At 54.0% G+C, this 23168-nt stretch overlaps 1 protein-coding gene across 2 annotated transcripts; it reads right to left on the reverse strand.

The window, feature by feature from the left end:
- Positions 1-6632: 6632 nt before the first annotated feature.
- PEX19 (peroxisomal biogenesis factor 19) lies at positions 6633-21795 on the reverse strand. Of its 2 annotated transcripts, none has more exons than XM_067569672.1 (8): positions 21630-21795; positions 19679-19785; positions 18452-18596; positions 15877-15962; positions 15327-15488; positions 15067-15243; positions 14680-14724; positions 6633-8356 (listed from the first exon to the last, which is right to left on the reverse strand). In XM_067569672.1, exons 1-8 carry the CDS (start codon positions 21688-21690, stop codon positions 8273-8275), a joined length of 867 nt encoding a protein of 288 aa, XP_067425773.1. In that variant the 5' UTR covers positions 21691-21795; the 3' UTR covers positions 6633-8272. The 2 variants fall into 2 exon arrangements, with proteins under 2 accessions (XP_067425773.1, XP_067425772.1); XM_067569671.1 differs by having other exon boundaries at positions 18452-18617; positions 21630-21794.
- Positions 21796-23168: the final 1373 nt, after the last annotated feature.

The raw sequence follows: 23168 nt of genomic DNA on the forward strand, positions 1-23168 counted from the left end.
GCATGGGCCCCTCTGGCTGCTGCACAAAGCCGGAGCATCTCCAGGAGGCGCTGTGTTGCGAGAAGTGGAATCTTTTGTTTGAAACCCAAGTCCGGACTACCGCTGGTCATCCTGGCAGGGGAGCAGGTGTAACGCCGTGGGCAAGGTAATGATCGGAAGGGAGGTGTCAGTTGATTTGTAAAAATCACAATTTTACTGCTCTCAGCCTCTGCGGCGTGGCCAGGGGCACTCGCTGCCCCCCCGCCCCAGGTCCTCAGCTGAGGAGACGTTTTGATAATGCACTGTCGCTGGAAGTGGATCAAGCTGGGGCTCATTCGAAAACCATTTCTCCCATGAACACAGAGGTATCAAACATGACAAACCCAGAGCAATTATGCAACTATATATTTGAGAAAATGTTTAAAAAAAAAAAAAAAAAATCAAGGGTTTCTTAACTGATACTTTAATACAGACGCATCCAACCTGCAGCCCCCTCACAGCTACGTTGTGGCCCTCAGCTGATGGGCTTAGGTTCTGGTAACACAATACCTGCTTGCTTTTTTGAAATGTTACAGATTACTATAAATGGAAGGAGTGCTTCAAGTTGAACTTCCAGCTTCGGCAAAAATAACCAAAACACTTCAGTGGTATTGATTACCTGCTTTTGTAGATGAAGTCAAGAGGCGCCGTGAGCGTGACGCTGGCAGAGCAGATGACACCCATGAGGCAGAGCTCATCCAAAGCCCCGCGTCTCAGCTGAACACTGACTAACACATAGTTGGAACCAGTCTGACTCACCTGGGTGTTGTTAAAATAGGAATTAGAGTTATAAAAATGTGCTTCGTGATTAGACTTTATTGAAGGCTTGTTATAAGTGCGATTAATGCAGGCAGCATTTACATCTGTATCCCACATTGTAAGGAAACATTTGCAGTGAAAGCATCTGTACGTACAGAGAGGAAAGAGACATTAATCAGTGTGAAATATGAGTCTCCAGCAGGAGGAGTTCTCTCCTGCCCCCCACAGAAGGCCCAGCAACACCGAACTATAAAGGACAAAAGACTTTGTGGGGTGCGGGGAGGGAGAACAATCAGCAAAGAGGAGACAAGCTCCTGCATTCCTCCCAAGAGCTGAATTTGCAACTCAAAGCAGAAGGGGGAAAGAATGAAAAGCCCTAACAAGGAGGAAATGTACCTTTTATGCTGCTTGTCCTCTGAGGGTATGTGGACACAGGACCAAAAGACCTGCGGCAAGGCTATCGCTGGTCTGGGTCAGCTGACTCAGGTTCATGGGGCTTGGCTGCAGGGCTAAAATTGTTGTGGAGACATTCGGGCTAAGGCTGGAAGCCGAGCACTGGGACCCTCCACTCTTGCTTTGTCTCCAACCCGAACGCCTCCACAGCAATCTTTCAGCCCCACAGCCCAAGCCCTGCAAGCCCAAGTCAGCTGACCCCAGGCCAGCTGTGGGTTTTTGATCCCTGTGTAGATGTACCCTGAAAGGCCAGGATTACTAAGCATAAGCAAAAGATCCCCAGTGCTTGGCCTGGGTTAGCACTAAAGGACATATAGAGCTAGCTTATCACAGAAGTTCATCATGTCACCCCATGGTTATGCTATCATAGTGCATGATGAGTTTACACTTAATAAACCGTTGGTGAAAGCGAAGTAGAGCATTCACAACCAACTGGGGGTTTGTGTCCTGCTTCTTCACAGTCTGCTCTGAGATTGGTATTCACAGTCGGGTCACTACAGGACAGCTTGACAATGAGGCCTAGGTTAAGACATCAGCATCCAGCCAGAAGCACTGGCATCCATTTGCAAGTGGTACGCCCATACCTAATGTATATTGCGTAACTTAAGTAATTACAATCCCAAAGGAATTTATTACAAAATCCTTGCTTTTACTTCGGTCTTGATCATTTTTAGACATCAATGGGGAGACAAAGAGTACCGACTAGTAGCTGAATCTTTAGCCAATGCTGCCATGGAGAACCTGGTTAAACACAACGCTCAGCGTCACTTTACATGCACCCATAAACTGAACTTAGCCAGCTTGCACAGGAAGTACATCAAGCATAAAGAAAATGTCGACGACACCAAGTCAAGGGCCAGCAGTGGGCAAGACTCACCTTATACTAGGTCCCATGGCATGTGTTTTGAGAAGGACACCTGCTTCTTCTGCAGCAAGCCAGAAGCCGAAAAGCATCCATTAAGTACAGTTTCAACATGGGAGAAACTGTAGGAAGCAGTCAGTCACTCTTAGCAAAAACGATGCATGGAAAGTAAAGTCAAGTAGGTGCAATGAGCTAAGGCACCCCTGCACATGACATTGCAGATTACATCAAGTGCTGCACCAAGGATGTTTGTAATGAGTTGCATCAAAAGGTAAAAGCATCAAACAAATACTGACGTTACTACTGCAAACTACGCGACTCCGCTGGAGTTCGTAAATTGCCATGCAGAGGCTCTCTAATGGGGATGGCAAAGGGGTGGTGATGGCTGATGCAGAGGCAAAGTACAAAGAAAGACGTGCTTTGAATAGGATTAAAGAGGAACGACAGCTTAGCCAAACAGCTCGGAAAGCGTTTGCCGAAGATGAACTGTGAGATATGGACCTCGTTTTGAGCACGGCTAGGTGCACAGATGAATCACAGCACAAATCCGCAAAAGCGGAAGCAAGCGCTGATGTCAACGATAATATGAAGACACTGTCTGCAGCTGCTGAATTTTTACAGAATAGCATTTTGTCCTACAGTACATGTCCTAATGCACATCTTGCATGGCCTGTCCAAGCCAGCAGCTACTGACAACATGACCGGTGCCGTATGCCAGCAGAGGCCTTTCTGTGTAGCAACCATAGAGGGTGTGCCTGAGGTACAAACTCTCAACAAACTAGAAACTTAACACCGGCCGGGATTTGGGGCTGAACACTTCATGAGGCTACCGAGAAAATTCTGGACCTATAATGAAGTCTGCCCCATGTTCGACACGTATGCAGAAGACTCGATAATAGTACCAAAAAGAGACTGCTCCTGCCCAGTACAAAAATCATTGATTCCACAAAGCCCTCCAGTGTCGCAATGAAGAAACTATTGTCTAATACTGGCCCGAAGGACAAGTTAGCTGCCTATCTTGCAGTAAAAACGCTCCAGCATGCAAAGAATTGCTTGAAGAATTTTGACGATGCATGGCGTAACGACGCTGCTGCCTTACACTGATCAGTGGAGTTTTTTCCTAGTTCCCAAGAGAAGGCTCACACTATAATTATCTCGCATGCCATCAATGCCACAGAAAAAGGTGCTACTAAACTCTGGATTTTTGCACAAGACAGACATCCTAGCGCTCTCTGTGAGAGGCTACCCAAGATGTCTACAAGATTCTGTTTCTGTGCCTGCTGCAGGGGAACAGACTCACTGTATATCCCTCTGAGATGTATTCCAATCACTCGGATCATTAAAAGCTGCCGCACTGCCAGGTTTTTGCGCTCTTTCAGGATGTGACGCTGCTGGAAAGCCTAAATTCTCTTACTGAAAGGCATTTGATTCACCGCCATAGATTCTCTCCTCACTGTGAAGGTGCTCAGAATGGCTGAGATAGTCACTGATGAGTGACTGATAAATGTACCGAAGGCATCCATATGCCAAGTTTACCATTTGAAGACCAACATTTATCAACCTTCACTGGTGGATGTCTTCCAAGAAACAGATAAATGGAGAAAAACTGCCACCGACAAGGGGCACCTATATACTTGTTATCAAAGGGGCAAATTATCAAGCAATGGAATGGCTCCAGGATGATCGAGTGCATCCAGAACCACCCTCCGCTATCAGGCCTGGATGGGTCATGGAGGATGAACTGATCATATCAGTTGTGTGCGAAAAACCATGAACTCCCGAATCAATCTTTCAGCTAATTAAATGCTCGCTTGCAAACACCAGATGCTCACCACCCTGCAAATATTTGGCCAAGAGCCTGCCTTGCGTGGAGATGTGAGAGTATGGCACAGATGAGGATCAGGGTGACAAAGCAGCTGGCAGTGGTGGCCCAGATAGTGGTGGCCCAACACTGATGGCGACTGATGAATACATGTTTTCAGGCTAACTTCCCGAGGATTACCGAAGACCAGTGTCTCTTTTTCTGTAAGCAATGCCTCTCTGCATAAGGTATAACTTAAAAAAAAACATTGATTTTTAAACATTCTGAAATCAGTACAATTGGTCTAGGTTTGTCATGGTTAGTACCATTGCGTTCATGGGAGAACCGGCTTTCGAACGATTGCCAACTTGACCCATTTCCATTGACGTATTATCAGCATTTCTAACCTTCGGAGGACCTGGCAGTGGGGGTGACGCCCAGGGTGACACCATGGAAATGATGGTTCTGTAGATTTTTACCAATCAAATGCCCTCCCCTTCCCTTTCTATCACTAACTTGACCACGGAATGAGATTTTACTCCATTATGTTCCCAGACTATCATTAAAGATCCCAACACACTGTTAGGAGCATTAACCAGCCGTGTCCTGGCCTCATACCAGCTGGGGGTATTCCTTTCCAGATCCCTAAATAGCTCCTGCAGTTTCATCTGGGTATGAGTAATCGGCCTTAAACAGGAGTTTTAAGAACTGCTCAGGATTAAAAACAGCCACACAACCCACCCCACAGGCAACTGCAATTCACCAGCATGTAGAGTAAGGCCAGAAGGGACAACCCCCCAATGTCACTGCCAATCTGAATTGGAGGGAAACTCCTTCCTGACCCCACCTATGGCGATCAGTGAGACCCAAGCAGGTGAGTGAGAACCAGCCAGCCAAGCACCTGAGAGAGACAGAGAATGCCCAGTGCCATCTGCGAGCCCTAGCCCTCCCCATCCAGTGTCCCCTCCCCAGCCATGGCCATCCCTGCTGCTTCAGAGGAAGGCGATATAAAACAAAACAAAGAGAATACACTGTAGGGGAAGCAAGAGAATCCCTTCCTGACCCTTACAGACAACCTGCAGAAACCCTGAAGCATGAGCTTTTAGGGACATAAGACATAAACCAGAAGTGAGCCCCAGGGCGGCTGAGCCCTGACCCCCCGCCCCCCCATCACTAGCACCCCCATCGCATGCTTGCACTCATAACTTTGTCCAGCTCTCTCAAAATGAATTGTTTGTGCCCCACCCACAACTCCTATGGGGAAGCTGTTCCAGAGCCGTACCTCTCTGATGGTTAGCTGCCGCCTTCTAATGTCCAACTTGGTCGTGGCCAGTTTATATCCATTGGTTCTTGTGCCAAGATTGTCCTTTACCTTAAATATTTCTTCACCATTCCAGATATCCCCCCCTTCTCCCCCCCCCCCACTGTTTATAGAGAGCAATCATAGCCCCACTCCGCATTCTTTTTGCTAAACAAAACAAGCCAAGCTTTTCCAGTCTCGTCACATAAGACAGGCCCTCCATTCCCCTGATCATTCAAATAGCTCTTCTCTGTTCCAGTCTGGATTCGCCTTTCTTGAACATGGGCGACCAGAATTGGACCCACTATTCCAGCTGAGATCTCACCAGTGCCTGGTGCAATGGTATTAATATTTCTCTCTCCCTCCTGATGTGTCCTAGGATTGCATTTGCATTTTTCACTGCTGCATCACATTGGTGGCTCATAGCCATCCTGTGATCAACACACACCCAGGGCTCTCTCCTCTTCCTCTGGTGCGTCCAACTGATGAGGCCCTGGCTTGTATCAGAAATTCTTATTAGACCCTAAGTGCATGACTTTGCGTTATTCAATTTCATCCCCTTTCTATCACTCCTGTCATCAAGACCATCCAGATCTTCCTGTGTAATAGTCCGGCCCTCCTCTGTATTGACCCTGCCTACCAACTTTGTACCATCAGCAAATTTCATTAGCCCTTGCCTGCTCTTTGTGCCAAAATCATTAATAAAAATATTGACTAAGATAGACCCTGAGATAGCCACCTCCCTCCAGTCTGGTAATTCACCTTTCAGCACAACCCATTGCCTTCCCCTTTAGCCAGGTCCTTATTCACCTTACAATGCTTGTGCTGATCCCCATCCGCCCCAGGAGTTTCCCTAATATGGTACCCGGTCAAATGTTTTACCAAAGTCCGAGTATATTTGATCTGCAGTTCCCTTATCTAAAAAATAAATAAATCAGTTATTTTCTCAAAGATGGGAATCAGGTTAGTCTGGCACGATCTACCTTTGGTAAACCCTCGTTGCATTACATCCCCTTCACCTCCACGAAGTTAATTAGTCTTTCCCTGCAGCCTTACCTACCACGAGGTCAGACTAACAGGTCTGTAATTGCCTCGTTTACTTTCTTACGTACAGGCACAAAGTACTGTACTACCCCCATAGACAGACTGATGAAACAGCCCTGCTACCCCATCAGCGATCTCATGGGCCAGCTCTTTCAGAAAGAAATGCTCCACTTCTCCCAAGGACTCACTGATGGGGAGTCTTTTAGCAGGAACCCAAGGTGTTACTGCTCTGGACGGGGATTACAAGGAGTCAGCCTAGCTGTACTGCTCTGTACAGTTTGCAAGGGGGGGCAGGACTCCACAACTGGGAAGAAAGGTTCACGTGAGACCTCTGTGCTCTGTTCCCTCCCTCTTCATTTCCCCATTCAGCCCCGCCATAGAAACAGAGCCGCGGAGATTGCCACCACCTTTATTCGGGGAAGTTGGAGCCCAGTGCGTACAGGCAGGTTCTGCTGACGGGAAGGGGGAAAAAAAGTCACATCACAGAGTTCATAGGCGCCCGTGTTGCCGTGGCGATCACGTCTGCCCCAGCGCTCCCAGCTCGGTCCAGCTACACGGAGGCCCCCACGGGCAGCATCCCGCCAGGATTTGGAAGCAGCCTGCAGGTTTTCACAAGCCGCTCCGAAGAGGGCTGCATTCCTGTGTAGCCAGGGCGAAGTTGAGCTGCTCCCCTAGAATACACAATCATCCCCCCCCCACAGAGGAAGGTACAGATCCAAGTTAATTGGTGCAGGCTGTTAATTAGAGAGCTGGGAGGAGGGAAAGGAGAGACCGCTGAGTGCAGGTGGCCATTTATTGTGTTAGTGTCTATCGCAGGGGGCTCCGTGCACTGCCTTTAAGGGGGTGTTTGGAGAAATTCAGTGGGGGGAGCTCACAGGCCTGTACTCCATGGGTCCCGCAGGCTGGATGGTAGCTGAAAGTGAATCCAGCTGGGCAGCGTAAATTCCTGACAGATCTTCAGCGCCTGGGAGGCCTGCACTGGTCTCCCAGTATTGAGAGGGGATTAGCAGTCATTGACGTGGAGTAGAGAGCCGTATGCAGCAAGCTGCCCCAGGGGACCCGGGCACTGGCACACGGGGGTCTAGAGTTTGGGGCTCAGGCAGGGGCCGTGCAATGCACGCTCAGCTGCTAGCCAACGGGCAGACTGCGGTTGCTACAGCAGAGACTGCCACTGGCAGGGCAGCTGCCTTTAGGAGAAAGCCTTTCCCAGCTGAAACCAGCGCCGCGGTGTGAGAAAAGGAACAGAGTTCAGTGCAGGCCTGGCTCCCCCGTCAGCTGCACCAATGATGCTGATGGCAGAAGAGCGACAGAGACCCTTTTAGGGCCCCACAACCCCAACACTCCCCCGTACACGAATCTGCTCAGCAACCCTGAAAGGACTCTGCCGTGAGATCTCCCCAGCCTCCACCTCCACTCCCTGCCCTCAAGGTGGTGCTGCCCACCCAGGCTGGCTCCGTCACTGACAGAGGCAGGGGAGGCCCAGTCCAGGGGTTAGCCCAGCTGCTGCAGTGCTCCCTCGAATGGGCAGTAAGACCCCCCAGCCCTGCCCGTAGCCGGGGACCGGACGCAGCAGGAAGTGACTTGGATCAGAATCTCTCGGGCCGAGGGGGCCGGTTTTTCCTGTGAACGAGGATTTCAAACCACGCAGTCAAAAGAAAACTGGCCTCCCACCCCCGAGAGCCCCCTGAACAGCTGGGGCTGCAACGGCTGCTCCCCAGCACTCCAGCCCCGCAGAGGCGAATTATACAGAACCAGAGCACCGGTGTGGGGGACTCCTAGCGGAGCCAGAGGGGAGGAACCACACGGCCAGAGTGGCCCTGGCATCTCTGCAGGGCACGCTCCCCCCTCGTCAACTGGCATTGCTTTAGACTTGCTGCAAGTCTCCGAATGAGGCCGTCCTATTGGGATTTTTAATTGTATGTTAATGAGCCCCGGCCTGCTCTAGGCACCACAGCATTTCAGGGGGCTGCCCCCCACCCCAGCCCCTACCTACACCCATTGCCCCTTCCTATTGGTCGGCCGGCATGGGCAGCGATCACATGATCCGACACTGTTCGCCCCCGGCGTTGGCTGCGTCCGACAGGTTGAGTCCGTCGAGGTCGAAGTTCAGCCCAGGCGGCTGGGGAAAGAAGAAGGGAAAGGGTTAGCCCGTGGGAGGGCGCCTGACGGCCGCCCGCTCTCGCGTGTTGCTGCCACTAGGCTGGAGCCCCCGGCTGTGAGCATGGCGCTCCAAGAGGTGCAGGACAGACGAGCGTGTGGAGCCGGCAGTCCTGGCCCCCAGGGTGGTGCTTTTCTCCCTGCTCTGCTGCAGGCTCAGCGCAAGACCACACATGTTTACGTCACTGCCCTGGCTCCATTTCCTTTCGCCCCGTGTGTGTGTGTGGGGGGGGGTAATACCTACACACACGGCCGCTGCCAGCCCCAGCCCCATGGGCTGTGGGGCACTTGGATGGCCACAGAGGCTCTAAGCCAGTCGAGGCTTTATCCACACAGCAGGTGTGAGCTGGGCAGCAGCAGTACAAGCTTCTCGCGCCGACCCCCTCCCCAGCAAAAATCCTCCTCCCAACTAGGTACCAACCATAGGGGTTGAAACCCCCATTTGTAGCCCGTATCTGCCTCCAGCCAAGCCTCAGCTGGACGGACAGGACCGCAACAGAGAGCTGGGCACATGGACCGGCCGGGAGGGTGAGGGGACAGCGGAGCTCATCACCGCAAGCAGGGTGCACTCCGGTAGGGACAGGGCCCAGTGCTGACATGTTACATTCCCGCTGTAATGGAAATCCGATGCCCCTTATTCCCCAGCCAGGAGCATCCAGTCCAGGCTGCCTCCTCGTGTCACCTCACACACTGGCCAGCAAGGCACCCCTATGGCCCCAAGACACCCCCTCCCTTCCATCCCAGCCCAGGACACCAGCGTCCCACCCTATATTGGTACCGGGCCTTTATGGACCTGCCTAGCGCAGGGAGTTACTCGTTACTCATATAGAAGTGGGCTGGGTGCTGTACAAATACTGAGACAGTCCCTTACCATCGTCTTACATGCTAAACAGACACAGGGGAGTGGGGGAAACTGAGGCACAGAGATGTGAAGGGCCCTGTCCAAGGTCACATTGCAAGTGGCAGAGCCAGGAACAGAACCCAGCTCCCCCAACTCCCTATCTGCTAGGCCACACTGCTGCTTCGCAAGAACTGTCCCGGGTAGAGTTTTGACAGCGGAGGGTCTCTGGCCACGGAGCAGTTAGGGTTCAAGTGCGTCAGAGGGAGGCGGGAGCGATCCTGCTTTGCAGAACAGCTTCCACCCACCCCTCCTGTTCCTGCAGCCTCCCTTTATGCTGCACTTACTCCTCCGGCAGAGGTGAACGCGCTGCCAGACGTCCCTCCCTCCTGCACCCAGCCGGGGTGACCTTTTCACTGCCCGGCCTGGGTCCCCTCCCCGACTTAGCGCCGCTTTGCAGCCTGCCAGCCAGACTCCACGGCTGACCTCCCGAGCCGGGAGCCGTCCCAGCCAGTCACTTCCACGGCCCTCTCCTTTCGCTGGCAGAAATCCAGCGCACGCACAGACCTGACTCCACACGCCTCTGCCCCCCAGCAGAGCTGCTAGCAGGCCATCAAGAGAGAAGTCACACCTCCCCAAAGCCATCTGGGGTGCCAATTACACAGCAGCTCTGCCTGCAAATTGGGACGGCGCCACCTTACCACGCAGGGACGTCGCAAGGCTGCGTCTGCAAAGTGCTTCGAGATCAAAGAGTGGCAGGTGCCACCCGTGTGAATGTCAATAAAGCACTTCACGCCATTAATCGTCGCTGTGATGTCAGACAGAGATGAGGAGAGTTCGGTGGCTCCTCCTGCGGAAGCTCCTTGACTGCTGTGGGGGGAAAAACCAGCCACCTCTCCCCCTCTGAGCACCACGACACGGGACACACTCATCTCCTCAGGCGAGAGCTGAGGCTATATCCCTGGGCACCTAGGACTGGTCCATCATCACAGCCTGGGCAGCGCAGTGCTAGAGGTGGCTGGACCCGGCAGTTACACGAGGACGTTTACCTTCCCAGCAGTTCTGCCAGCCTCCTTTAGGACACTCCCATGCCCAGGTGGCTGGGTTAAGGCTCTGTCTGGACATAACCCCAAGGTCCTGCAATCCAGGTGTACCGGGTTACTTCTGGTGCCCTGACGGGAAGATCCTCAGGGATCATCTCCTGCACCCCTTCTCCCACCACACGGAGTGAGACCAGCCGCTCAGAATGAGGCATGCACAAAGAATTCAATGGGAACTATTCCCTGGCTGGGGGGTGGGGAAAGGAAGCAGATCTCAGCAGGACAGTTTCAGTTTTGGGAGCCTGAAAGTGCTTGTATTTCAGCCATCTGATCACAAGCTGTGGGGGGCAAAGTCCCATCCAATCACAGCATAACCTGCCAAGATCCCCTGGACTTCATGCACACAGGGGATGAGAAAAGCTAAATAGGTGGAGACCTGGCTAGGGAAACACATTCTCCGTTTGCCTCTGGAGAAACTCCGGGGAATTAACAGCTACGCAAAGAGGCGCCTGAAGAACAAAGCTCAGATCCTGATCCAAACGGACCCGAAGGTTTTGTTTTCCAGACAGGAGGGGCTGCTTCACATCTCAGCCCGGCTGTTAGTGCTAAGCTTACAAATGGGCCGTCTTTGACACGTCTTCTGTTCGGATCCCCGGGAGTGCACTCCTAAAGGCAGCCTGGGATTCCCACTGCAGTAAAGCCAGAAGCTCACTGCTTCCTTGCTCAGGATGCCAGAGATGCTGAAGCTGGGCACTGGGCCCTCTGGTACATGGGCTCAAACAAGCAAGGGCTCAGCAGTGAGACCTGGCACGAGGGCATCTTCTAAACAGCCTAGACCAGTCAACTCTCACCCCCAAATCCTCCCCTATGAACTCCCACCACACTGGGTGGATTTGGCAGCAAAACAAGCAATGGACAAAGTACTGTGTAATGCTCCAGGATCAAGGGAGATTATGGGCAAGAAACTGACAAGGGGCTGAGGGGAAGATCCATATGTCCTCAGAGCCAAAATCCTAAGCATGTCGCAGGTTCATATCTGAGGATTTCAAGGCACAAGCACCGCCTCCTTCACCTGAGCTAAAGGAGACTCTCCATTATCTTCCAGCTGTGCAGCACCTATGTCACATCTGAGCAGTTCTGATTCTAGCCAGCAGAGGGCAGTGGCACACCAGACAACGGATTATTGCACCGTCCCGGTTTTGGAGGGTTAAACTGGGCCATGGATAGGTTGAGAGGGTCTCACAGTCAGCAAGAACCCGGACTAGGACTCCTGGGTCCTATTCCTGTCATACCTCCTGCCCAAAAGGAAATCTAGCTCGCCTACGAAAGGGACCAGGTGCTAGGTTCCAGGGTTTTATACTGCCAAGGCAAGAGCTGCGGCACAGACCAATCAGCAGCAAAGGTAAGCAGAGGATAAGCAGTTAAGTGGTTAAAGATTACATGGCTTGTGCAACACAATTTCCCCCCCCCACAAACCCCCAAACATCCCTTCCCCCTCCCCAGAGGAGGCTGCAGCTCCATGGTCAGCAAAGAGTTAAGAGCGGCTTATTCTCTGGCAAGTTACAGAACCCCTCTGAGCAGATGGGGCCTGTGTGCCCAACCGCTCCCGGAGAGAATGTTTTTCCACCCAGCGTCAGCTGTTCTGTGATGCCCAGTTAAGGGGAAAGCCAGGGTCTGATTCACGGCTGGTTTGGAAATCAGAGACATTTCGAAATGTCACTGCGCCTGCCATGCTAGCAAACAGATTGTTTGGGCTCCTGGGCTCTGTTAGTGCGAGGGCCTGCCAGGTTAACGGAGCTCAGCCTCGTATTCTGCATTCCACAGGGGGCAGATTTTCCTGCTCCCCCCTTCCCCAGCTCCCCAAGCTATCACTGGCAATAGGAAAAGCCTCTGCACAGGATGAGCACGATCAGAAGCCAGGAGGACAGGAAGTTTAGAGCCTTGCTGGCTTCCTGCCCATCCCCAATCCCCTTAGGCAAGAAAGAGGCCCAGGCAGTAACTTCTGGGGTGGGACGGCTGCAGGGAAAGCGACTGTCCCAGCACCTGGGTGAGAGCAGAGAGCCATTTAGAGCAACTCCCTGCACAGCTAGAGCCGGGGAGAGCAGGCAGGCCATCAAGCTACTCCAGAATGGCGACGGCCTGGTCTACACACGCATTTCATCCCAGTGTAACGATGCCAGGGAGACGTGTGGGGTTTTTACAAGTACAGTTACACTGGCAGAGCCCCGAGAGGGGCCTTACACTGGAACAGTTTATTCCCCTTCCCTACTGGGAACAAGCTACACCGAGATCAGCAGGGATCTGTCTGGATCTGCACCACAGGGGATGCACTGCTAATAGAGCGGGACAGTTAAAGCACTCCAGCGTGGCAGACCAGCCCTGACGCAGCCGTTTCGGAGCCTTGGCTACACTAGCACTTATGCCGGCAAAATTTGTCGTTCGGGGGTGTGGAAAACCCCTCCCCCTCTCCCCAGTGACATAAGTTTTGCCGGCATAAGCGCTCGTGTGGACAGCGTGTTGTCAGCAGGAGAGCGTCCCCCACGGACGTAGCTACAGCCACTCGGTTGGGTGGTTTTATCATGTGGGCGGGAGAGCTCTCTCCCGTCGCCATAATGCAGCTACGCAAGCGCTCTTACAGCCCTTCCCAGGAGCACGTCCTTAACCCCATGCTCCGAGAACACTGCAGTGGGGCTGGAAACTCGCTAAGGGGGGGCTCTTTTCACTCCAGCCTCCTCTGCTCGGAGGATCTCCCAGAGCTCTCCCACTGCTGGGCTAATGCCAGCACTGGCAACAGTGAGAGCACGAGCGCAGACCAGCTGCCAACGTTCCTCCTGGCTTGCTCGGACGCCGCCGTGGAAAGGGCACCGCGGTCACGCTAAGCTAGTGCTCCTGGCACTGAGGGACCACGCGGGCGTTAGACCAACAGTCGAATGGCTCGACTTGCCCAGTGTGGAGACACCTAGGAGCATTGCAAGGAGTGAGCTCTGGCAAGGGAAAGCTTGTCCCATACGGATAGCCCCTCACATCCATATGCCCCAGACCTGTCCCAAGCCCCAGCTGCGAGACAGGGACCGAGTCTTCAGCTCAGATTCACCTGGATCAGCCTTGGCTACAAGAGATACTCCCCGAGGTGGGCAGGAAAGCACAAACGCTGCACGTGCCCGGCATCAGCCACCTCGAACCCCAGCCCGCAACGCAGAGCCCTGTCGATGGAACTGCCCCAGCACCCTGCTCCCAGCTGCAGAGCCTAGGGGACGCATGCCAATGCAGTAAAGCAGCAGAACAGCCGGGGCAGGAACAATGCTGCTCACTGCACGGAGAAGCAGACCCCAAACGCTGCACGCAATGAAGGGCCCTGGGCTGCTTTCCAGCTCCATGAAGCATGGCCCCAGGTCAGCGCTGGCGCAGCATGGCATCCAACAAGAAATAAACGCTTAGCTTGTGTATTGTGCTCATCACAAGCTGCTGGCCAGGGACGCACGATCCCGGTTTGCACAGAGGGGAAACTGAGGTAGAGAGAGGCTGAACATCTGGCCCATGTTCCCAGAAGGGGTCTGTGGTGGAGTGGGGGAATTGAACCGTGGTCTGCCGCATCCCAGGCTAGTGCTCTAACCACTGAGATATCCCACCCCAGGCACACAGCTGAGTGGGTCACAGGGACAAGCTGCACCTGGTGGATTTGCTCAGGAAGGTTTTTCCTTTTCAAATCCAGTTTCACTGTTCTCCTGGGCAGTCCTAACATGTTCCTGTCCTTCAGCGGGAACCGTCCAGCTTGGGAATCAGCACCACTAGGTGACGGGGAGGGGGGACGACGACACGACACACCTGGCTAACGAGGCCTTCACCAGTCAGTGGAGCAAACGACCCAGCAGCACCTGATCAAAGCCCTTCAGCCAGTAACGAAGCCTCACAAGTCCCTTTCCCACGGGGTCAGCGTTACCCCCATTTGACACCGGAAAAGGGAGCCACAGACAGGACTGCCCAGTGTCACAGCGCGTCTGCGTTAGAGCCAGGAGTCCAACCACACACAGAACTGAGGCAGGATTCGAGTCACGAGCTCGCCTTGCTGGCAACATACAGCAGCCACAAGGTTTCCTGTAGCCCATCCAGACCCTGCTTGATCCCACTAGGAAGTGGGTCCTTCCAGGTCCCCGCCAACCAAAAGCACCCAGTGCTGTTCTGCCTCCTGTTGCTAGACACCAGCCAGTCGAAAGAAGAATGGTGGAGCAGCGAGAGACAAGGTCCAGGGCTACCCGACAGCTCCACCATCCTGCAGCAGATTAGGGGCCCAGTCCCTGCAGGAGCAAAGGGCTCTGTATCCCACTTGACTGCGGGGGGCTAACGGTGCAGAGGGCAGGGCTGGGCATGGGGCAGTGTCTACGGGAGGAATTTACATCCCACACTCACCGACTCTCCGGCCAGCTCCTTGGGAGGGTGCCCCAGGTCCTGGAGCTGGAAGAGAGACAAGAGCTTATGGGACAGTCGCTCCAAGCAGCACATGCACGGCACAGCGCGTGAGTGGATGGCTCATGGGAGGCAAAGCCTCACCCCTCAGTGGTTGGATCCTGGTCCAGCCGAGGTCACTGGATCCTGGTCCAGCCGAGGTCATGCGTGAGCTGGGCTGTCACCCACCCTGCTTCTGTGGCCCAAATGACACCAGTCTGGGCTCTCAGCCCGCTCCCTACTGGACTGACCTTCTCAAGAGCCACCCAGCCCAATTGCCACGCCAGGACCGCGAGCCCTCAGCAGAGCCCATGGCTGGGAGGAGCGTGCAGGACCCCGACAGCCGCTCACCTGCTGCATGAGATCCAGCACCAGTTCAAAGCGGGCTTTCTGCTCAGCGTCGCTGTCCGTAGCCTGCTCAGCCTCGAACTGCTGGCAGATCTTACCCATGATGCTGTGCTGCTCCTGGTACTTCTCAAACTGCTCTTCGGGCAGGGCTTCGCGGTGGCTGCTGAGCCACTCAGGGTACTAGGAGCAAAGGACACGGAGATGTGGTGACCCGCGAGGCCGGGGGCACCGCCGCCCCACTCCGCCAGCTCCCCGCCGCTTACTTTTTCCGTGATCTCTTTGAGGGAGGGGTAGAGCACGTCCTTGGACAGGAGATTCTGCATGATGCTTTGCATGATGGGCAAGATATTCCCCTCGCCATCTCCTTCCTCCAGGCCCAGGCCTTCCATGGCTTTCGCCAGCTCTTCCTCTGACATGTTGGAGTTCTGGGGAGAGAAACCAAACCCCACGAATGAGGAGACCTGCACAGTTAAACAGCCCTTTCGTGGCCATCCAACACACAACAGGGTCGGAAAGAGTGCAGGCAACTGGCCTAAGGACTAGTGCGCAGAGAAGGTCACTGGTAGAGGGAGCAGCGCCCCCTACTGTGCCATCATCAATACAGCGATGCTCTCCTGGGATGCAAAAGCCACATTGCTGCACCCTCAAACAATCTCTGCAACCCACTGTTCCATTCTCTTGCATCTTTCAAGCTATTTCCCTTCCGGATCTCTAGAGGAGTCAGGGTCTGGACTGGAAATCACCTCTTCTGAACTGGGTCAGAACGTGACCAAGCCATGGGAACCTTAGAAGAGGCCTCAGCAGATGCCTCACCTGTAAGTCGTTGGCATTCTTAGCCAAGCCGCTGAGCGTCTCTTTCAGACAGGAGGTAAACTCTTGTTGAGATGTTGTGTCACTTCCTGTGGAGACCAGGGGGGAGAGATGCTAGATCAGACAAATACCGATGTAATTAAGCAGGTTAAATTATGGCTCCAATTTATTAGCGCTTCTATGTATGCAACAGAGAGAATTTCTAATAGCAGGGATGGACTGTGGACCTAGGACTCTGTAATAACAATACTCGATTTCTCTACTGCTTTTTTAATCCACAGACCTCAAAGAGCTTTTATAAAGGTGCCTCAGGATTCTCAGACCCAATTCTGCCAGCCCAGAGAGAGGAAGTGACTTACCCAAGTCACAGAGCAAGGGAGAAGTGGGTGGAGCCTCTCTAGACTCTCAGGTTGGTGCAGTGACCAACAGACCAGGGTGCCTTGACCAGTTGTTTTCTGCTCCTTGGAAATGAGGGCAAATCTCTATACCCTCAGACCTGCGAGGCAGACTCAGCTCCCTCTGCACATCCCAAGTGAACCGGAGCCTCAGGACCCTGACCATCACTGGGAAGACACTGCTTAGTGCTGCAGACAACAGGCGCAACTCTGTGCAAACTTTCCTCTGCTCTTTGATTAGGAATGTGAAGAGGGCATGGGGCAGAGAAAGGCTTGAGACCAAGAAGGTTTACAGACAGAGGAAACCCAGACTCCCCTGCAGCATGTGCTCCTCACCCCATGGACCAGACGTGAAATGAAGCTTTGTTTAAAAAAAGCCAGTTTTGCCTCTCGGTTGTTCTCTATAGAGGCTTTTAAGGGCTGCTCTACACTAGAAAATGTATACCAGGTCAACAGTGTTGACTGGGGATGATTCTTCTACCCATCAAGTTATACCAATACAACCCTTAGCATGGACTCGGTTAAACTTACACAAAAGAATCTTATACAAAGACAGCTTATTTCGCTTCCTGAACTGGAATACACGATACTGGTATAAGCACTTAAACCAGTATGACTGCATCTACCCTAGGGGATTTTTTGGTTTTGTTTTGTTGCTGCTTTATCTGTACTGATATGCGGCCAAGCTGATGCTACAAACTTTTGCCGGCATCACTGTGACCGACAGAGCAGCGCTGGCCAAAGCATCTTTGTAGATACCGTTATGCTGGTAAAAGCGTGCCGATGGCTGGAATAAGCTATACCATCAGTTTTGCCAGGACAAGCAGCGTCCACTCTAGGAGCGTGATGCACGTAGCGTTATACTGGCATAGCTACACTGGCACAGCAATTCTAGTGTAGACCAAGCCAAATTGAAGTGGTAAAAGCTTTCTAGTGTAACTATGCCCGAAGCTTTTACCAGCTCTGTAAAGCTTCAAAGGGAACAAACTGCATCTAAGTATTGTGTGCCCTGACTGCATGTTTTCTGCTAAAATTATTCCTGGCCCTTTCTACCATGATAGTGAACCAGTGAAGTGGTAGTGGTTTGGTTTTTTATTTCTCCATTTTAATACCTTGCTCTCCCAGTGCTATTAGTGATCTGAAGGAGTTGGGTTTGGAAGTACACCTCTAGTACCCCTTAAAGGGCTGTTGTCAGTTTCAAACAGATTCTTAGCTGCATGGTTAGGTACTCTGAATTTGCAGAATGAGAGAAGACATTTGAAAGTTGTTAAAGAGGGAATTTCCTCATTCACAGAAATCCTGGGGATGGATTATACAGGACACTGAAAAACTGAAAGCTGGCAAATCCAAAACTGACCAAAGGAAACCTTTTTCACAGGAGCCATGGTTACTTAGCCCATGGAACTCACTGCCACTATCACTGAGACCAAGAGTTTAGGAAGAATCAAAGAGGGTACGACTTTCTATAGAGTATGAGCATTTCCAGTGTTAGAATAGTAAAAAACAGCAACATTTTGCAAGGGCTATTAACGCTCTGCACAAGCCAGCCACTGACTATTGGGCTCAGGAGCAAACTGTTCCTGGGACAGGCTGTCCCAGAATTTCTGGATTTCTTGCACCTTTCTTTGAAGCAGCTGAAACTAACCTCTGTTGGAAACAGACATCGGACCCGATGCCTCCCCCTCCCGCTCCAGGTCTGGCCACTCCCCTAACCCAAGGCCCCAGACTATCCCTTGGTTTCATATATCTTCAACTGATGCCAGTTTGCCCCCTCAATCTGTCTGAGAGGTCCAGGGCTGATGGGGTCATGGAGCCAGAACTCCTCTTCCCTTTCTGGGCACGGCTGATGCACCTTGGTGAGGCAGCACGTGGGATGTCTGTGCTGGACAACAGTAAGATTTACAACGCTCCCCTGAAGCCCCTGTCATCTGATGATCCCACAGCCCGCCAAATGGGAGTTAAGCCCCTCAGCGCCCCAGAGAGGGAGGAAAGTATCACCTGGAGAAGCACAGAGGAAGTAACTGTCCTGTGACCACACAGCAAGCCAGTGACAGAAACCAGGAGTCCAGTCCCCTGCGCTAACCCACTGGGCGATTAACTCCCCTAATCTAAAATCCTGGTAGCTCTCCCTCCAGCAGAGTCAATTCTGCACAAAGGGTAATGGTGCCACATCCGCTCCTCACCAACTCTGCCGGCAGCCTCGGACAGCTTCTGGAACTGCTCCACTAAGTGGGGCTCTTCCTCAGCCAGCTCCTTCATGGCCTTCTCAAACTCCGCCGTGGCCTGCGAAGCCAGCTCGCTGTCAAACAGGTCCTGGAAGAACTTCTCCTGGGAGGCAAAGAGGGAGTGCTAGAAGGAAACAAGCAAACCATGGTGTCTCAGAGCAGTGCCCCACTCAGAACAGAGTCTTCATGTCAGTACTGACATGCCGGGACCATGAGATGCAGACACAGGGGCGTTCCCTAGGAAACTGGCCAGGACCAAAGCCTAGGAAGGACCACGGGCCAATTCCAACGCTGAGCCACGCTTGCCAAGTCTGTGAAACAGAGCTGAGTCTCCTGAGAACAGGTTCCTGCATGACTGCTGCTCTGCGCCCCGAAATGGGCAGTACAGAGGCAGAGCAAGAACAAAGCTTTGTAAAAACGGAATAAATCAAAGCCTCCAAAGTGTTCAGGCTGGGTTCGAATCTGAGGTAGAGATTTGGATCTTTTTACAGGTGGGGAAGGTCAAGCCGAGAGAGGACACGACTTGCCTGTGCTCACACAGCAAATCAGTGACAGACCCAGGAATAGAAGCCAGGAGTTCTGACTCCCATCTCCTGCTCTAGACATCAAAACCCCTCCGAAAACATGGGCCCCACCGCAGCTGTATCTAGATAAGTTACAATAATCGGAAACAGTGACGTTTGGCAACGAATGGTCCCAGACTAGCTCACTCCCCACCACTTCCACCCACTACGGGTGCCCTTCCAGCTACTGGGCTGGATCGAACAGATGAAGCTTCCAGGCTGGGTCCTGACCAAGCCACGGGAAGCATGAAATCCCGAGACAAAAGGGCTCAACCCCCAATGGTCCTGCCATGGGGCTTCCAGCGCCTGACTCTGGGGACAGGCAGCAAGAACGTTCTGGCCAATCACAACCGCAGTGACAGGGATTGAGGAGAGGCAGTTCCTGGGACAGCAGCATGCCCGGCCATGTGGCCCAGCCACACTTCCCATCCCCAAGAGAGACCAGCCGTCCACGCTACGTCCCATATTTGGGAGGAAGGCTTGGCCGTGCGTGGGCGAAGTATCCCCAGACAAGAGCCCAGCCCAGAAGAACAAGGGACGCTGTCAGATCTGTAAAGCAAGGGGAACTTTCTCCCAAAACCCTCTCCACCCCTGCACTCAGACGGACTTTCAGAGCACATACTTGGGCTGCATCGCTGGGCGACTTCTCCGAGCTGCTGGCATCCCCAGCTCCAGCAGCAGGGGGTGGCGGCGGGACTGGTTTGGTCTTCTCAAAATCATCAAGTGCACCTGAAAGACAGAAGCAGGGAAAGTTCACTTGAATGGCCAGAACCATGCAGGCCCCGGAAGAGAGGGAGACAGGAGGGGTTACACCAAGGCCACTAGGAAACTGAGACAGCCGACCCAAGAGAAGCCATGCTCGCTGTGACAAGGAGACAGCCTTCTGAGATGCTCACGCTGCACTATGGGTGCGTCTACGCAGCATTTTGAGACAGCCTCCCACAGTGTGGGTTGACAGACTGGGGCTAGCAGGGCTCATGTTAGCGCTCTAAAAATAGCTGTGTAGACAGTGCTTTGAGCACTAGCCCCGCTAGCTCACGTCTGTTGGCCAAGGCTGAGCGGCTCATTCAGTGTTGGTGGTCTGAGATGTTACCACACAGCCGAGAGAACTTGGTAGTATTATTCTTTAGTTTTAGTGTGACAGTGTCCCTTTAAGAAGTCACAGATTCCTGTAACGTAGCAATCTGGGTCCAGTCTGCGATCTCATTGCACATGTGAGGAAAGTTAGTGAATTGACATTTACAGTGTGATCATTGCTCCTGGCTGACCAAGAATTACCCACATCCTATTATTTGTTACCTTGTTTCCCTCCCCATCAATGGCCTGTTTGTCTCATCCAGGCATTATGCCTCATCTTTCAGGTTGCAAGTTCTATGGGGCTGGGGCAGCCACTTTTTATATGTTTGTACAACAGGGCTCAGTCTGGTTTAGCCTCTGGACCCTATTGCAATATAAAACAAACCACCACCAATAAAGATCACTTCAGCCACTGAAATTCACTGCCTCTGGGGTGAGGTTTGGCAGCTATTTAACAGCCACATACATAAATTTAAAACAAACGAGGGACAAAATATCTTGTATCTAAACGAAGCTGCGAGGAAATCTGAGAAGACCCCATGTAATACCCTAAGCAGCAATTCAGCCCCACCAGAGTTAATGTCCAGGCTCCAGTGAAAAATGCCAGGAGTCCATAACAAGCACAGATGGCTGGGAACTTTCACCTCTCTTCTAGAGGACACATCCTTCTGACCAAGGCCCCCGTCCTTGCACAAGGGCACTGGATAACTAGGAAGAGGGTCACCTACCGAATTTTCTCTTGCGTCTCTCAAAATTAGATACTGACACAGGCCAACCTGGCAGCTTGAGAGCCAAGAGCACCAAAGATCAGCTGTTGTCAACAGATGCTTGTAGTCAGCGGAGCACTCCTACCCCGACTAATGGCATGGCACAGACAGACCATGCTCCTCTAGCCCCGAGAAACCACTGTCACTGCCGCCCAAGTAGCACCTAGAAGCCCCCGTTCGGCGTCAGAGCCCCCAGTCACCCCATCACAGGCCCAGGATTAAGTTTATTTACCAGACGGTTTTACGTGTCTCCTCCCCACACCCACACCCCATCAGGGGTCTCACACGCCTGGATCTCTGCAGAGCCCGTGGGGCCCATCACCCCGCTCCGCTGCAGGTCACGGCCCAATACAAGGGTCATTCCTGGGGCAACCCAGGGCCCAGCAGGGGACCCACCCCAGCCTCAGCTGCTCCTGCACCAGCGACTCCCCCAGCGTCTGCCGGGGGGGGCCAGGCCCCGGGGCCCTGAGCACCAGCGAAGTGGGGATGTCTCACTGGACACATCCCTGTCCCGGGACGGGCTCCCGCAATCAGGGCAGCCCACACCCCCGTCTGCCCCCCCGGCTTTCCCCCAACTCCAGGCCCAGCCTGACCCCCCAGCACCCGGGTCCCACCTCCAGCCCGGATCCTCCCCAAATCCCCGTCCCCCAGCCCCACTCCGGCCTCCCCCGCCAGGGTCCCCCCCCCCAGGGCCGCTCTCCAGCCCGGCCGGCCCCGGGCCCCTCTTACTCTCCAGCAGCTCGTCCAGCTCCCGGTCCGAGCCCGCCTGCCCGGCCCCCGCCGCCGCCATCTTCCCTTCCGCTGCCGCGGCGGCAACGCCGCCTCCTCCCGTCGGCGCGGGGCGGAGCCGATCGGCCCGGCCTGGCTCAGACCCTCCCTCGGGGCCAGGCCCAGCCGCCGCCGCCAGCTTTAAAGGGCCCGCGGGCGGGGGGAGCCGGCCCCGACCCGGCCCCGCCTTAGGGCCCGACCCGGCCCCTGCCCTGGGTCCTGGCGCCCCGTACTCCCGGGCCCCGCCAGCCAGGGCCCGGCTAGGATTTTCCTAAGGAGGGTGCCCGGCCCTTCCCCCCCCCCAGCTGAGATCCGGGGTCCCCGTCCCCCCCTTGTCGCGCCCCTGACATTGGAGTTTGCATCCCTGCCCCCCAGCCCGCTTTCACCGGCCGCCCCCGGCCCTGGGGCTGGCACCGCTCTCCGGCCCCCCTGCAGCAGCGGGCGATGGGCAGCGGGGAGCCCAGGGGCGCCCCAGGGCGGAGCCCCCGCCCCACGCCCCCTCGGGAACGCCGCCGCTGGGCGCGGGAACAAGGGGCTCCCTCGATTTGGCTCTTAAAGGTGTGTCTGTCCTGCCAAGAAGCCGTCAGCGAAAGGGCAGCACCTGTGAGACCCACCCACGCCCCCGTCCCCTGCCTGCACCGTGCCCCCCCCCCCACCACTGCCGAGCCCCCCACGGCCTCCCCAAAACATCCTCACGGTGACTGTCACCTGCACCGTGTTCTTGTGGTTTGGGGTCTCAGCTGGTGAATTGCTTGGGGGGCCCAGAGCCCCGCCGAGGTCAGCGGGAGTGGTGGGCACATGAGCCCTGCAGGATTTGGGCCTGCTCTTTATTCAGTGAAATGTACAGACTGATCCCGGAGCCCCCAGGGAGCTCCCTGCAGGATCAGGGCCTTCCACTGGAAGCTCCCAGGGACAAGGGCTTTCGGGATGGAAACGGATCTCAGGCGGGCGCAGCAGCTGCCGCCATAGGTAGTAAGAGCCATGTGTCCAAAATGCAGCCACCTCTGGGGTGGAGGGCAGCAGACAGATGCGCAACAGAGGTGGGGATCCTTAGGCCAAGGATCCTGGGGGAAACCTGCTCATGTGAAACGTGCCCTGGGAGCTCTCAAAACCTTGGTGTTTAAGGACTCGCCTAAAAGATCCCTGGCCCCCCACTTCCCTCATTTAAAGGGTCACTCCCTCTTCTTGGGATAAGACTCTGTCTCCCTCTCTGCTGTGTGTAGCTCTCAGACATTTAAACCTCTCCCTATTAAGACTGGCACAAATCCTCAAAAGTATTTAGACTCCTAATGTCCACTGAAATGGATGGGAATTGGGTATCCATATACCCTTGTGGATCTGGGCCAAGGTGAATAAGGAGCATTTTGAGAAGAGGACTCGGCCGGGAACATTTCCATCTCATCCACTAGGTAGCACCAGAGCTCTTTGAACCCACATGAACAGCAAAGCTGCTCATAGCTGGATTGTCAGCCAGAGCCACTCAGCCACTGATTCCCATTA

The sequence above is a fragment of the Emydura macquarii genome, unplaced genomic scaffold (genome assembly GCF_026122565.2).
Source record: "Emydura macquarii macquarii isolate MOO-44397 ecotype Brisbane River unplaced genomic scaffold, CSIRO-AGI_Emac_v2 contig_2924, whole genome shotgun sequence".
NCBI lineage: Eukaryota > Metazoa > Chordata > Testudines > Chelidae > Emydura > Emydura macquarii.

Excerpts from the sequence above, each read along its gene's own strand:
- PEX19 (XM_067569671.1), bottom strand. The coding sequence starts at position 21,690 with ATGGCGGCGGCGGGGGCCGGGCAGGCGGGCTCGGACCGGGAGCTGGAC. Across the intron at positions 18,618-19,678 it reads CGCCCAGCGATGCAGCCCAA|CACTCCCTCTTTGCCTCCCA; the intron begins GTATGTGCTCTG and ends GTTTCCTTCTAG. Across the intron at positions 14,725-15,066 it reads TGCTGGATCTCATGCAGCAG|CTCCAGGACCTGGGGCACCC; the intron begins GTGAGCGGCTGT and ends TCTCTCTTCCAG.